We start from the raw sequence: 14,636 nt of genomic DNA on the forward strand, positions 1-14,636 counted from the left end.
TTATAAACTTCTGAAGTCATGTTAGTTGATAAGAATAATGGAGAAACAAGCTATTGTTTCAAAACGGGCTTCGTAGGTACTGTGAAGTTTAATGGAAATTATTGTAGAAGTTGTTATGTTTTAATAACAAAGACTTTTAAAGTTTAACTGATTCGTTAACTAAGAGAGGTATTCAAAAACATATCTAAACTGAAATTGGTGCCCTATTCTTGTATATCGAACGAAAGCTTTCTTTCGTATTCTAAACTAAAGTAATTTGAGTTTTGTTCCTCTATTTCGAAAGGCAAGTCACTTTATATTTTCTTGTCGAGTAATAAACGAACATATACAATATGTGTCAAAAAAAAAGTAAAAACATTGTTAACATTTGAATGAATTCTCAGGCCAAAAATTTGAAAGTAATCATTTTTGATAATGAACGTATTCTCATACAAACGAAACGAACTTTCAAAAATAAAAAAACCCACACCCAGAGAAGGAATATGATCATCTCAAACATGTTTTAAGAGCAAAATGTTATTTTTGTGTGGTGACCATGTAACATGGTTTTCGCAACCATGTTATTTTCTCGGAAATCATGTATCTGATTTCGGCAAGCAGGTTATATTTGACGAGAAAATAACATTTTAGTGACAAACATGTTACATGGTCACCATACAAAAATAACTTTTTGCTCTTGAAACAGGTTTGAGGTGATCAGGTTGAGGTGATCTCTGCGTGCAAATTCATTTAAATTCGAGTGACTTCATTCGACACATGGACCCATTTATTCCACAGTGGTGAACATTTCTCTCCGCAGTGAGTGCTACTCGATTTCCACTGAAAAAGATATTCCCTTAAAATACGAATGCAAATTTTTCTAACCAAGAAGAAGTTTTAAAGTTTTTCACAACTTTAAAAGCACTTCCAGATGATGCACTCCCAATGATTTCTTTACTTGAACTACCCAGGAAGTTCTTTTCATTCAATTTTTATAACACGCTTTTTTCATATATTTAATGGGTAATTTTAACTTTTTTTGTTTCAAATTAGTTAAAAACAGACTAAGAATTCATAAAATGGTACAAATTATTTAAATTTTGTTGAAAAAAATTCTAAATCCAATCTGCAATCTGAATTTTTGAAAATATTTGAAGTCAAACGTTTCAGACAAGCGATAGAATCCATTAAAAATTATAAAAAAGTATAAAAATTATTTATTTGACAAATTATCACAGAATTTTTTAATTTACATCCAAAACATTAAATTTCTAAAGAATTGATGCAAATTCAGTGCAACGGCTGTTGAAATGGAGGACATCCGTCCTATGACAAGCCCATGTTAAATTCATCGCTTCTGCGTCAATTTTGCACCCCTTCCGGATCCAAAAAGAACATTTTCATTACATTTTTGGCGACGCTTTTTTTGCTGGGTAGTTAAGAGATTCGAAGAAGAAGAGATAAAAATAGATATCTTAACATGAAATAAAGTTTTGTTTGACTAAAGTCAACTGGGCTTTAATAGTTCAGAAACATTCTTTAAAATTAATGAAATCATCTTTTAATTTGCTTGCATTTAAATGTCAAATTTGTATCTTTACTACAAAACTTTATCTTTAAGCCGTTTTATACTTGAAATATTGCATAATTTCCACTTGAAGTCGACCATGAATTTGAAAAATTTAAGTTGTCTTCAGCACGCTTTTAAAAGACTTATCAGCTTGTGCATAAGTAAGATATGCGATTAGAATTAGGTGATTCGATTTCAAAATGGTTTTCTTTATGTGAGCAAAATTTTCGTGCACTAAGGTCAATTAGGCTTTAACCCTCTAATGCCCAAGCCCGCATTTAGGCGGTTTTCATTTAATAAGGAAGCTTTCAGTAAAACACACCTTAAGATAACATAAATGGGCAAAATAAAAAGAAAACTTATTTGAAACTATTCAAGAGGCTTTGCAGCATATGCTGAATTTTACGGTATAAATTTGTCTTGCTTACTTCTCTTGCTTTTGTGTCGTTAACTTTGAAAATTTAGTCAGCTGGCAAAAAATTGGGGCATTAGAGGGTTAATAATTTTGCAACCACTTTTCAAGGACTACTAAATTGGTGACTTTTTGTATCTTGACTATAACGAGAAAAAGAGTGAAAAAAGATGTGTTGTCTTTCAAAACTTCATTTTGAAGAATAAAACAAAAAGCTTTTTTTCCAAACAAACCATCTTTGGTATAAATTTTATTAGAGAAGGAAGAACTTTTTTGTACGTGTATAATTTAGCCCAAAATTTTAAACGATGCGTATTGACACCTGTTGAGTCATTTGATTTTTATTTAAAGCTATTTGTGTGAAGCAAATTTCACATGTCGATAAAAAAAGGGTTTATGGGAAAAATACATTTGAAGCAAAAACTTTACGGTGAGTTTCCCGAGACTTGATATCATGTTTTGAAGTGGTGAAATAACCCTAACAATCATAAACGTTCTCAGTTTTTGAAAATTTCTGAGTGAACTGTACGGAGGTAAAGAATGGTTGAAGAGTATAATGTTATTTTTGGACGGGATAGGGAAACAGTTCCAACACAAACGAAAAATACTGTTTTTCATGTGTTTCGGTTTAAAGATTATATGTTTGGAACTTAAATTTTTAGCACATTATTTTTAAGTGCAATCATATACTGTTCGTAAACTAGCATAACACGCTTGGGACATATATGCTAATATGTTAGAACATATTATATTTGGGACACAACATTTTTTTTTTTATTAATTTAGAAATTGCCTATAAATATATATGTGTTGAGAAATAAAGATCGAGAGAGTATGCTGCAAGTCAAATGGGAGTAACCTATTGACGCTTTAAAAATATATACACACAAGGAAAATTTCATTAATAGTTTTTTTTCTACCAGTGTATGCCTAAGGTGAAACATAATATGTTTAAACAATACAAACAATATTTTGTTTGGACCAATCCTGAAAATATATATGCTTGAAGCAGAATGTGTTTGGGAGTATATCTTACAGAATCGTTTTTTTTTGAAGGTGTAGTTTCTGTTATTATTGTATATGTCGTCTTCAGAAAAATTTCTTGATGTTGGCTACATAAAGTGTGTCCCTTTCGTCTCTATTTTGTAATACCAAAACTCTAATTTCCAAATATAATTAATATTTCACTGCATTAGAGTACTTTTGAAAGCATGCCCTTGTCCATTTACTCTGATCTTCCATTATGCACACGTTAGTCAAATGTTTTCACTGAACAACCTTCACAACATTCTTTAAAATTATAGCCATGACCACGGTTACTAAATGTATCGTAGTTGGGTTTACTTCTGCTTCAGCTATGCCATTCAGTCACTGCATTAACCGCCAAGTAAATTTTTGGAGATCCAGTGAATGTGGTGCATGTGTCTTAAGTCTTTTGTTTGCTTTTGCTTTCTGAGAGAGCGACAAAATCACGTTTGTGTCTAAAGTCTTTCATTGTTATAATTTGTGTAGTTTTAATGGTGGTGTTATTGCTTTTGATTTGATTTTTTTGGTAGTTTTATGTTGCCTCTCAATCTGCTCAAAACTCTCTGTGTTATGATGTGCACTGGGACTCTCTATGTTTCATATCTTTTGAAAAGCTTTTTTTCTACTCTTCATCTCTCGAAACGAAATTTGTTCAATTTCTCTACTTCTGATGGCTTTGTGTTAAAAATCTCTTGTATTTTCTTCACAGTGTGTTTTTTTTGTCAAAACTCCTATAGCATGGCTGAATGACGTCATCTTAAAGATTTCATAATCGTGGGTTTGTTTGTTTAATTCATTGATTTCGTCTTTAATACCTTTCGTTATATTTTGTTTGTTTGTTTTTCTTCTTCTTCTTTTTTTTGTGGTAACATTGTATGCGATAGTGGCTTGAGTGTTTTTACCACTCACATTCAAACATGGACTATTGCGGTTTATTTTATCAGTTTTAGACGCTTGGAAACGACCTTGCCGTTTCTTCTTAATGCAAAACTAATACAAAGTGATTATGATGATTCGATCATTTGTTTCATTACTAAGAATTTTATAGATTTGTTCTGACTTCTACTAGTTTTTGTTTTTTTCTCGTTTTGGTTTTATTTAATACTCACCTCTGGTATTCTCTGAACAAATTCCTCTTCAGTTAATTGTAATAATGCGGCGCCACTCTCGTTGAATTTGCTTTCCAAATTGTCAATCAATGGCAATTCGAATTGTTGAATGGTGGATCGTAACCATGCAAGTACCTGTTTCGGTGACCAATCCGAGGGATCTGAAAAAGCATAAAAACAAATTATTTTGTTTAAATTTGTTGTGAATAAATATAAAACCGTTTTTTTTTTAATCTAATTTGTATTACCATAATAAAGGAGGATACCAAGGGTAAAGTGGTTCACTAAGCAGTGACTTAAGAATATTGGAATGTTAAGATTTGATATAGTTTTTGGATGAATCATTGAAGCAAATGTTTAAAACTTGTGGAATCTTAATATTTCTGGGATATTTTGACATTAAGAAGCGCCGTTGTTTACCGGTGTATTTGGAACTGATATAAAATTTTGCAAAAACAGAAAAGCAAATCAATAAAACAGTAAAAAACCAATGATAATAAATTTGAAAATTTCACCACATCGGGGATTTGAAACTGCGCTGAAAGAAGAGTTTTCTTTTCTGAGGAACGAAATATTGGGCAAGCGAAGTTTTCTTTTGACCATATCGTTGCCTATCACACATTCTTGTATATTTTTTCTTAAAGAAAATACTTTATAGGAAAGGGGAGTTTCGTTTGTCTAAACTTTCGTTCCGGAGGAAAGTATTTTTTCAATGGGTCTATGTCGCTCGATTGTTTCTCAACCATGGAAGTTCTCTTGACAAGTTTTTATAAATTAAGATAATCACAATGAACTGAATAGTATATGTGAACCTGAGAATAAATCGGGCTGTCATTTTAACTTTAACTTAAGATAATTTTTCTTTAATGTAAATGGAAAAATATATTTCTGCAATTATAGCTACCAAAAGTATTATAAGTATATACGGCCTAAAGTTCGGCCCTGCCGAATCTTAATTACGAAAGAATAAAAAAATTTTCTTTTAAAACATGTTCTCATTATCGATTGTCATATATAGTACTCTTACATACATAATACCACAATTTTAGCTGCGGATAAAAAATGGGTTAAATTAGGTTAATTTCGCACGCAGAGAAGGAATATGATCACCTCAAACATGTTTCAAGAGCAAAATGTTATTTTTGTATGGTAACCATGTAACATGTTTGTCACTAAAATGTTAATTTCTCGTCAAATATAACCTGCTTGCCGAAATCAGATACATGCTTTCCGAGAAAATAACATGGTTGCGAAAACCATGTTACATGGTCACCACCCAAAAATAACATTTCCTTCTCTGGTGCGAATACATTCCTTCTCTGGGTGCGAATACATAGTAAATTGTAGATCATTTGGGACTTTGTTGTGAACATTTCAGTCCATAAATTTATTATATTAGAATTGTAAGACAATTTCAAAGAGCGTACCCCTAACTCTGGACAATCGGTTCAAATGGCATGGTTTCCGAAGTTAAATTTGGAATTTGTTTATTTTATTTCTAGAGGAAATTTAAAATTTTTGTTTAAGAAAAAATCGAATGAAAATATCACCTTGCATATGATTTCTGATTTCTAAATTCTGTAGATTTTTTCAGTGGATTGTTATTAATCGAAATGGATTTTAATCAGTCGGGGATTATATCAAAATGAAAATCATGTCAGGTAAAATCGCTGCTTCCATTGCCCTAGAAGTCGAATCGGGAAATTGGTCATAAAGGAGCTATACGGAAGAATTGATTGATATAAACTATATTTTTCATTTTGAATCTAAAAATACCGCCAGATTTGAAAACATTCGTCTTCCATGCCCTCAAATTAGGAGATCGGTCTAAATTGGGACCTATATTAAAATATGATCCCATATACACTAAATTTGGTTAACTTGCCGCTATATTATGGGCCGCTATATTCAGATTTGGCACAAGTCTTTATGAACCTAAAATATCTCTATATTTAAAATTTCAAGCAAATCGGATCGGTCTGTATGTAGGCTTTATCAAAATATTGTCCGATATATACCACATTTGGTACAGTTTCTTACGAACCTAAAATATTTATCGCATTCAAATTTCAAGCTAATTGATGAAAATTGCGGCTTCCATGCCCTCAAATAATCAAGAGAGATCGGGCTATGTGGGGATATATCACAACATGGAACGATATATACCAAATTTAACACACCTCTTTATGGACCTCAAATATCTCTAGATTTCCAATTTCATGAAAATCGGAAGAAAAGCACTTCCAATAATGTCCTCCCAAATATGTTCTTTATTTTAACTACACAGGAAGTTCTTTTGAACCAATTTTTAAAACTCACTTTTTTATATTTTTAATGGTTAATTTAAATTTACTTTGTTTCAAATAGGTTAAAAACAGAGTAAGAAATAATAAAGTGGTACAAATTTTTTCAATTTTGTTGAAAAAACTGCTGAATCTATTCTAGAAAAAATGCGAATTTCTGAAAATTTTAGATGACAATCGCTTTAGGCAAGCGTTAGAATGCATTAAAAATTATAAAATATTATAAATATTATCTATTTGTGAAAATATCACAATTTGTTTAAATGCACATCCAAATCACTGGATTCGGATCACAGTGATGACAATTCAGTGCATCGGCTCCCAGCAAAAAATTTGGAAGTTCTTCCAAAGGCACAACTTTAAAAGCACTTCCAGAAGATGTACTCCCAATGATGTTCTTTATTTTAACTACCCAGGAAGTTCTTTTAAATCAATTTTTTATAACTTGGGTTTTTCATACTTTTAGTGGGTAATTTTAACTTTTTCTGTTTCAAATAGGTTTAAAACAGAGTAAGAATTCATAAAATGGTACAAATCATTTAAATTTTGTCCAAAAAAATTCCAAATCCATTCTGAAAAAATTGTAAATTTTTGAAAATATTTGAGGTCAAACGTTTCCGACAAGCGTTATAATCCATTAAAAATTATAAAAAATAATAAAAATTATTTATTTGGCAAAATATCACAAAATTTTTCAATTTACATCCAAAACATTGAATTCGGATCACACCAAAAGAAGTGATGCAAATTCAGTGCAACGGCGGTTGAAATAGAGGACTTCCGTCCTATGACAAGCCCATGTTAAATTCATCGCTTCTGCGTCAATTTTGCGGATCCAAAAATAACATTTCCATTACTTTTTTGGCGACGCTTTTTTTGCTGGGCTGTTAAAATGGTGGTGTCCTATGCTTGTCATTTTAAATTCATCGCTTCTGCGCCAATTTTGCACCACTTCTGAATCCAAAAAGAACATTTTCCCTACTGTTTTGGCGACGCTTTTTTGCTGGGATGACTAATGTTCACTTGGCTTTAATAATTCTTGAAAATTAATTAATTATCGACAAGCTCATGTTAAATTCATTGCTTTTGATCTAATTTTCCACCACTTCCCGATACAAAGAGAATATTTTAATTGCTTGTTTGCTGATATTATTTTGGTGGCTCATTAATCTACAACCTAACATCTTTGAGATTTTATTCTTCATCCGTATCTTCTGCAAGACTTCCAAATTTATTTATTTATTTACACGGCTAATAACTGCCGGGACATTACAAAATATATCTTTTCAATTCAATTAAATATAATTCAATATTCCAAGTGGGTCAGAAGGTACCCTATAGGTCAGTAAGGACCACAGCGAATCAGAAAGGAGTCCCAAGCTAGTTATTCAAGATGGGTCAGAAGGGACCACGTTGAGTCAGTAAGGGCTCCGCGGTACTCAATAAGGTTCAGGAGGAGGGACTCCATTGAACCAGACAAAGTTTAAAAAGTGCCACCATGGTCGATAAGGGCGCGGAAAACAGGATAATAGAAGCAGTAATTGGATGAGCAGGATCAAAATGTTTTTATAATACAGCTGGGAATTTAGAAGGCAACACCCCTTGGATCAGAAACTCTGTTGTTAAAATTAAGAATAATTGCCTTAATGGCAGTAATCGGATCGGTTAAAGAAATCAATGAATAGATCGAATTAAAGTTTTAAGGGGATTAAATAATTCATAGTTATGTCTGCAAAATTCAGTCTTTAAGAATACAAAGTTCCTAGTTAAATGATTTGGAACATTGTAGCAAATTCTCGATGTCAAGTAGTGTGAATCAGTATCTCTATTAATAAGTTTAGTTGGAAACACAATACCGTACATAAACCGTCTACGTTCAAGAGACGTCTCATGTTAATTGATGACGACTAGAAAATGAAGGCAAATCGTAAAAAGTATTCCAGCCGAGCCCCTCAAAGCAAAAAATAAGAAACTGCTTCTGTAGAGATTCAATACGATCAATAGAACAACGATAACTCGGTGACCAGATAACACACGCCTACTCTAATATCGGTCTAACCAGAGTCGTAAAGAGCCTCTTCGTAAGATAAGGATCAACAAATTCCTTAGACCATCTCTTAATGAAACCCAAAACACCAGTTGCCTCAATATGGGGACCAAAGTCAAGCCTGGAACCAAACAATACACATAAATCATTAAATTTAAACACATTCTCAAGCCTATAATTCCCAACATAGTACTCAGTCTGTTCACAAACTCTACGAGAAAAAGTCATCTTCTTACATATTCTTACTTCGCAAGATTGAGTAACATACAATTAGAAGCACACCAATCTGCCAACTTGTCAATATCCTCCTAAAGAAGTAAAGTATCACTATCATTATCAAATGAAAGAAACAGTTTAGCATCATCTGCGTACATCAATATCTTCGATGATACGATAACCGACGGAAGATCGTTCAAATATAGGTTAAACAGAACCGGTCCTAGGTGGCTGGTATCTAATTTCTTATAGTGTAGAACGGTATCTAATTTCTTATTGTGTAGAATAATAAATCTTACCTTGAGATATCTGTAGTTTAGCACAGGTGGCGTCAGCTTCACGTTTGGCATGTTCCAAAGCTAATGATATAACCGGCTCGATATTGTCACGAACCTCTTCAAGTCCGCCGATAAACGAATCCAGAGCCAATGGTTTCAAATTATGACGTTTCTGGAAGCTTGTATCCTCCAAATATTCACGCAATACTTGATGATCCTGTTGTTGGCTCTGATTGTTATCAGTGGAGCTATGGGGGCTGGATGATGTACTCTTCAAATCACTGAACGTTTCCACATCCGAATCAAAAGGTTCCGATTTGAAATCAAAACCACTGCCACTGGCACTACTACAAGCCGATTGTGGAGTGGGAGTATCACAGCTTGATTCTGGCGGGGAAGGAGGCAAAATATGAAGTTGTTCCTGCTTTATGCTATTCACATCTATCGATGGACAAGGTGAAGTTGCTGTTCCATAAAGGGAAGTGTGAGAAGACCCTAATGACTCATAACATCCAGAAAATTGGCGCTGTGGGAAACCATATTCCGACTGAGCGGGGCTAGATTGTGGCGAAGGATATATGTGGGCGGGATATGATGGCGGTGGTGGAATCAATTGATTTTGTTGTACATTCAACGGAAAGTAGCTATGATAGGTTTGCTCTTGCTTTATGCAATTCAGAGATGGACAAGATGACCACGTCTGCTCTATCTTAATATCGGGCACTGAGAGCAGAGATTGTGATTTGGGTTCTAACGTTTGTGTCTTTTCAAAACTGAAAACTGTTGTCGGTATATTCTCGATGGGATTCGCGTTTGTTATTGTCGGTTCTATTTGTGAAGATAAGGGGGACGTTTTATTTGTGGCTGAGGCAGCACAATCTTGAGGTAGTAAAGATAGATCGAAATTATCAGTATATGTGGCATAGGGATCGTTTGTTGTTGCTTCTGCTGCTGCTGCAGAGAAATGTTGTTGTTGTTCGTATTTGTAGAAATTATTTTCTATGTTGCTTGCAGCGGGTATGGATGGCGTGTTGCTTAACAAACAGTCCGTCTGCAGCATCTGTAATGATAAGGAAATTGAAATTGAGGATTAGTGTCAATAAAACAATATTGGTGTTGTTATTAGGTTGAAATGTTTAGTTTTGTTCTACACAGCGTTCAGCGTTCAGCGATTCAAGTCAAGTTCAATGATCTTAATAGTTTTTAATTAACACTTTTTGTGTTTGGTCGTACCACTATCGCAGATTTCATAAATGAAATGTCTATAGTGGTTTAAGTCAAGTTTGTATCCTATTACTAAGTTATTTAGAAGAAGAGGGCATCATTTTAACTCCCATCGCATGTGAGTTAGTGGCATTTCACAATTATCAGATCTCTTTATATTAACATATCGTAATAGTCTAAAATAAAGTTTATGGATCCGTAGCATTTGAAACAATTTTCTTATGTTATGTTCTTGTCATTTATAGATAAACGGAAAAAGATAAAATACAAAAAAAAAAAAAAAAAAATATTTGAGAAAAAAGCTGCAAAGTCTTATAAAGAAGGAGAATTTTGTTTGTGTATAATATTGTTTCGGAGGAAATTATTTTCTAAATTTGGTCACTTTGGTTAAGCCATTTAGTTTCAATTCAGTTAATTTTTTTTAAATAATAAAATTTAATTGAAATTTTATTGAAATTGAGAATTTACAAGTTTTGAGCACATTATTTTTAAGTGCAATCATATAATGTTCGTAAACTAGTATAACATATTTGGGACATATATGTTAGAATATATTAAGTTTGGGACATTGTCTTTAATGTAATGTGTCTTGATGTAAACATATATTAATTTAGAAATATCGTATAAACATATATATGTTTAGAAACGTCGGGGAGAGCGAGAGTGGCTAGCGAAAAAAATAAGGGTGACGGCGGAGTTAGATAACGAGCGACATCAACATAACACATTTACTTCAGAGACATATTTTGTTGTGGATAAATGTGCTTGAATTCATGCGTCTGGCACATGAACGAGGCGTCCTGACAGTTTAACGAAAGAATTTATATGGTAGAAGGCGGCTTGAAGTTTTCTTTTTATTTTTTTTTTTATATGGTTAACACCCGAAAAGACTGTTTTTCATATGTTTGGGTGTAAACATTATATGTTTGGAACTCAAATTTTTTAACACAATATTATTAAGTGCAAACATATAATGTTCATAAACTAACACAACATGTTTGGGACATATATGTTAATATGTTCGAACATATTATGTTTGGGACATAAATTATTTGTAAATATAAAATATTTGAATGCAAACATATATATTAATTTAGAAATGGCCTATAAACATATATGTGTTTAGAAAGAGCTAGAGAGTATGCTGCAAGTAAAAGAATGGAATTTACCAATTGGCGCCTTAAAAATATATATAGGCTCAAAAAAGTGAACCCTCTATTTCAATAAAGGCAATTTAACTTTATTTTAGTTTATGGAATTTTATGTTTGGAGAAAGGTTCCTTTACTCTAATATTTTTTTTTGTGTACATTAGTTAAATGAAAAAATAAAATATCTAAAAATTATCTAAATTTTCTAAAATTAACCAAAATTTTTCTTCCTGCTGGGTTCACTGTTTTTTCAGTGTACACTAAGAACATTTCATTAAATTTTGTGTATGCTTAAGGTGAAACATAATATATTTAAACAATACAAACAATATTTTGTTTGGACCAAGCCTGAAAATAATATGCTTGAAGCAGAATGTGTTTGGGGTGTATGTTATACACTGGTAGAAAAATGTTTCGTACTATTAACGAACGGGCTTCGTTGATTATTTTTCGTTAATATTACGAAATTTTTCGTTATAAGAACGAAAGTGATCGTTAATACAACGAAATCAATCGTTAAAAGACAATTTTGTGTTTTGGTTTTTCGTTATATTAATGAAATGCGTTTCGTTAATATTACGAATATTAACTTTGTAATTTTTTCAAGAATTAGAATAAATTTTTACAAGATGAAATTATTATAATGATTTGAACATAGAGAGTAACTTTTGGAAACTTGTAGCCTTTTTATATACTTCGAAACTGGAATTGAAAATTTCATTTATAAAACGAAAGCGATCGTTAATATAATGATATGGATCGTTAAAAAATAAATTTTAAATTGTTATATTTCGTCATATTAATGAAATATGTTCATTAATAATACGAAAGGGAGTTTGAGTATTTCTGCCTCTCCGTACCCTCTCTCTAAAACGTCTCTACATACTCTCTCTAATACATCTGTAGCGTCTATGTAATTTGTACATACACATCTAAGCATGGCAATAAGCACATGTTTGCGTTTGCGTCTTGAAAAACAAACGGTAAAAAGTTCAACAGAAAACTTGTCTGATGGGCAAACCTTAACAACATTTACGTTCTTTTCGCTGAAGAGTGCACAGGCTCATTACAGTTTCGTTGTGAATAATAAGCATAGATGGGTGAGGTGAGTTAAATTGGTGTTTTTTGTATATTCGCAAGAAATTTAGTGTACATTTTTAATCTTTAGTGAAAATGCCCCGGGGAAGTGAACTTTCAGAAGAAGAAGGCGGAACAATTACCGTAATGAACCTTGGTTGCAGAAAAATTGGATAAATAGACACGGCGATACTATTATCATTTTTGATCTTAGAAATAAAAGTTGTTTTTCTTAAGTGAAAGTCACAATATATGATTATTAAACTTACTTAATTTACTTAATTTATCAGTAAATATTATTCCCTACTGTATATTAATCATATTTCAAAGATCTTAACAAAAAAACAAATTCACTAACAATGACTACACTCAAATGCACTAATTGGTTGGGTTTCATTAATATAACGTTTGTGTTCATTTATACAACGTTCGCTTTTCACTCATACAATGAAAAAACTGGGTCCATACAATGAATGATTTTCATTCATACAACGTATAAGCTACATCCATACAATGAATAAATTTCATTCATACAACGAATAATATTCGTTAATACAACGAAAAGGTTACGTAACAGCAACTTAATTGTTCGTTAATACTACGAAATGTATTCCATAAAGGGTTCGTAAATAAAACGTAAAATTACGTTGTTATAACGAAATGCTACGTTGGCTGACTTTTAATGAAGAATTTCGTTAATACAACGTAGAAATTCATCGTATTAACGAAACTTTTTCTACCAGTGTAGAAGTAATTTTTTTGAGCTTGTTTATGCTTAGGATAAAACGTAGCATGTTTGCACAGTACAAACAATGTTTTATTTTAACAAATTCTTAAAATATGTAGGGTTGAAGCAAACTTTGTTTGGGGGTATATGTTACAGAGGCGATTTTTGTTTGAGGGTGTATCCGTGTAAAAATTGGAAGATCTAATTAGATATGATTAGATCTCAAAATTGGCCACTTTAGATTTAAGCAGATTTACCCAGATATAATGAGACAGAATTAGATATAATTATATATAATTCCACATATGACGGGATCTAACATCAGATCCAAATATATAGGGGTTGATATAATTATATTTAAGACATTAGGCCAATATTGAGATCTGATCAGATCTACTTCCATGGTAATTAGATATGATTAGATTTTACCATTTTTCGGATCTACTCATATCTAATTGTATCAACTGAGATCCTTCAATTTTTAATTATCATTATAAGAACGAAAGTGATCGTTAATACAATGAAATCAATCGTCAAAAGACAATTTTTTGTTTTCGTTATATTAATGAAATACGTTTCGTTAGTTTTACGAATTGTATTTTTTCGAGAATTAGTATAAACATTTTTGCAAAGATGGAATTATTATAATCATTTGCACATGGAGAGAAACTTTTGGAAAGTTTTAGCCGTTAAAACACAGTCCCAAACTGGAATTGAAAATTTCATTTATAAAACGAATGTGATCGTTAATATAACGATATGGATTGTTAAAAAAAAAATTAAACTTGGTATCTTTCGTCATATTAATGAAATATGTACGTTAATAGTGCGAATGGGACTTTGAGCATTCCTGTCTCTCTATACTCTCTCTAATACATCTCTCCATACTCTCTCTCTAATACGTCTGTGGCGTATTTGTAATGTGTACATACATATGTATACATGACAATAAGCAACATGTTTCCGTTTGAATCTTGAAACGGTAAAAGGTTCAACTGAAAAATTGTCTGATGGGCAAACCTTAATTTGGTCGTTTGTATTACACAGAGTTTCGTTGTGAATTATAAAAATAGATCGTGGGTGAGTTAATTTTTTTATATTCGCAAGAAATTTGGTGTAAATTTTGGTAAGTGAACTTTCAGATGAAAACGTGTAACAATTACCGGAATTAACCTTACACACAAAGAAAATTTTATTAAAAGTCAACCAACGAAAAATTTTCATTGATATAACGAAACATTTTCATTAATGCAATGAAAATATTCGTTAATAGTACGAAACGTTGCGTTGATTGACAGAAAATTCGTTATATTAACGAAAACATTCATTGCATTAACGAATTTATTTCATTGGCTGACTTTTAACGACACATTTCGTTAATATAACGAAACTTTTTCTATTAGTGTAGTGGCAAAGAAATTGGAGAAATTTTATTATTTCCTACTGTACACTAATAGAAAAAGTTTCGTTATATTAAGGAAATGTGTCGTTAAAAGTCAGCCAATGAAACAAATTCGTT

General features: G+C 31.9%; 1 protein-coding gene across 3 annotated transcripts in view; it reads right to left on the reverse strand.

Moving 5' to 3' along the window:
- The window catches only part of Ets98B (DNA-binding protein Ets98B), a 146,474-nt gene that overhangs the window by 14,263 nt on the left and 117,575 nt on the right, over positions 1-14,636 (reverse strand). For all 3 annotated transcript variants that reach the window (XM_075291826.1, XM_075291828.1, XM_075291827.1), the window contains exons 2-3: positions 8,962-10,000; positions 4,097-4,257 (exon numbers count right to left, since the gene is read on the reverse strand). In XM_075291826.1, coding sequence (XP_075147941.1) covers positions 4,097-4,257; positions 8,962-10,000 — 1,200 coding nt within the window. The remainder of the gene's footprint in view (positions 1-4,096; positions 4,258-8,961; positions 10,001-14,636) is intronic.

This window comes from Haematobia irritans, chromosome 1 (assembly GCF_050003625.1).
Source record: "Haematobia irritans isolate KBUSLIRL chromosome 1, ASM5000362v1, whole genome shotgun sequence".
Classification (NCBI taxonomy): domain Eukaryota; kingdom Metazoa; phylum Arthropoda; class Insecta; order Diptera; family Muscidae; genus Haematobia; species Haematobia irritans.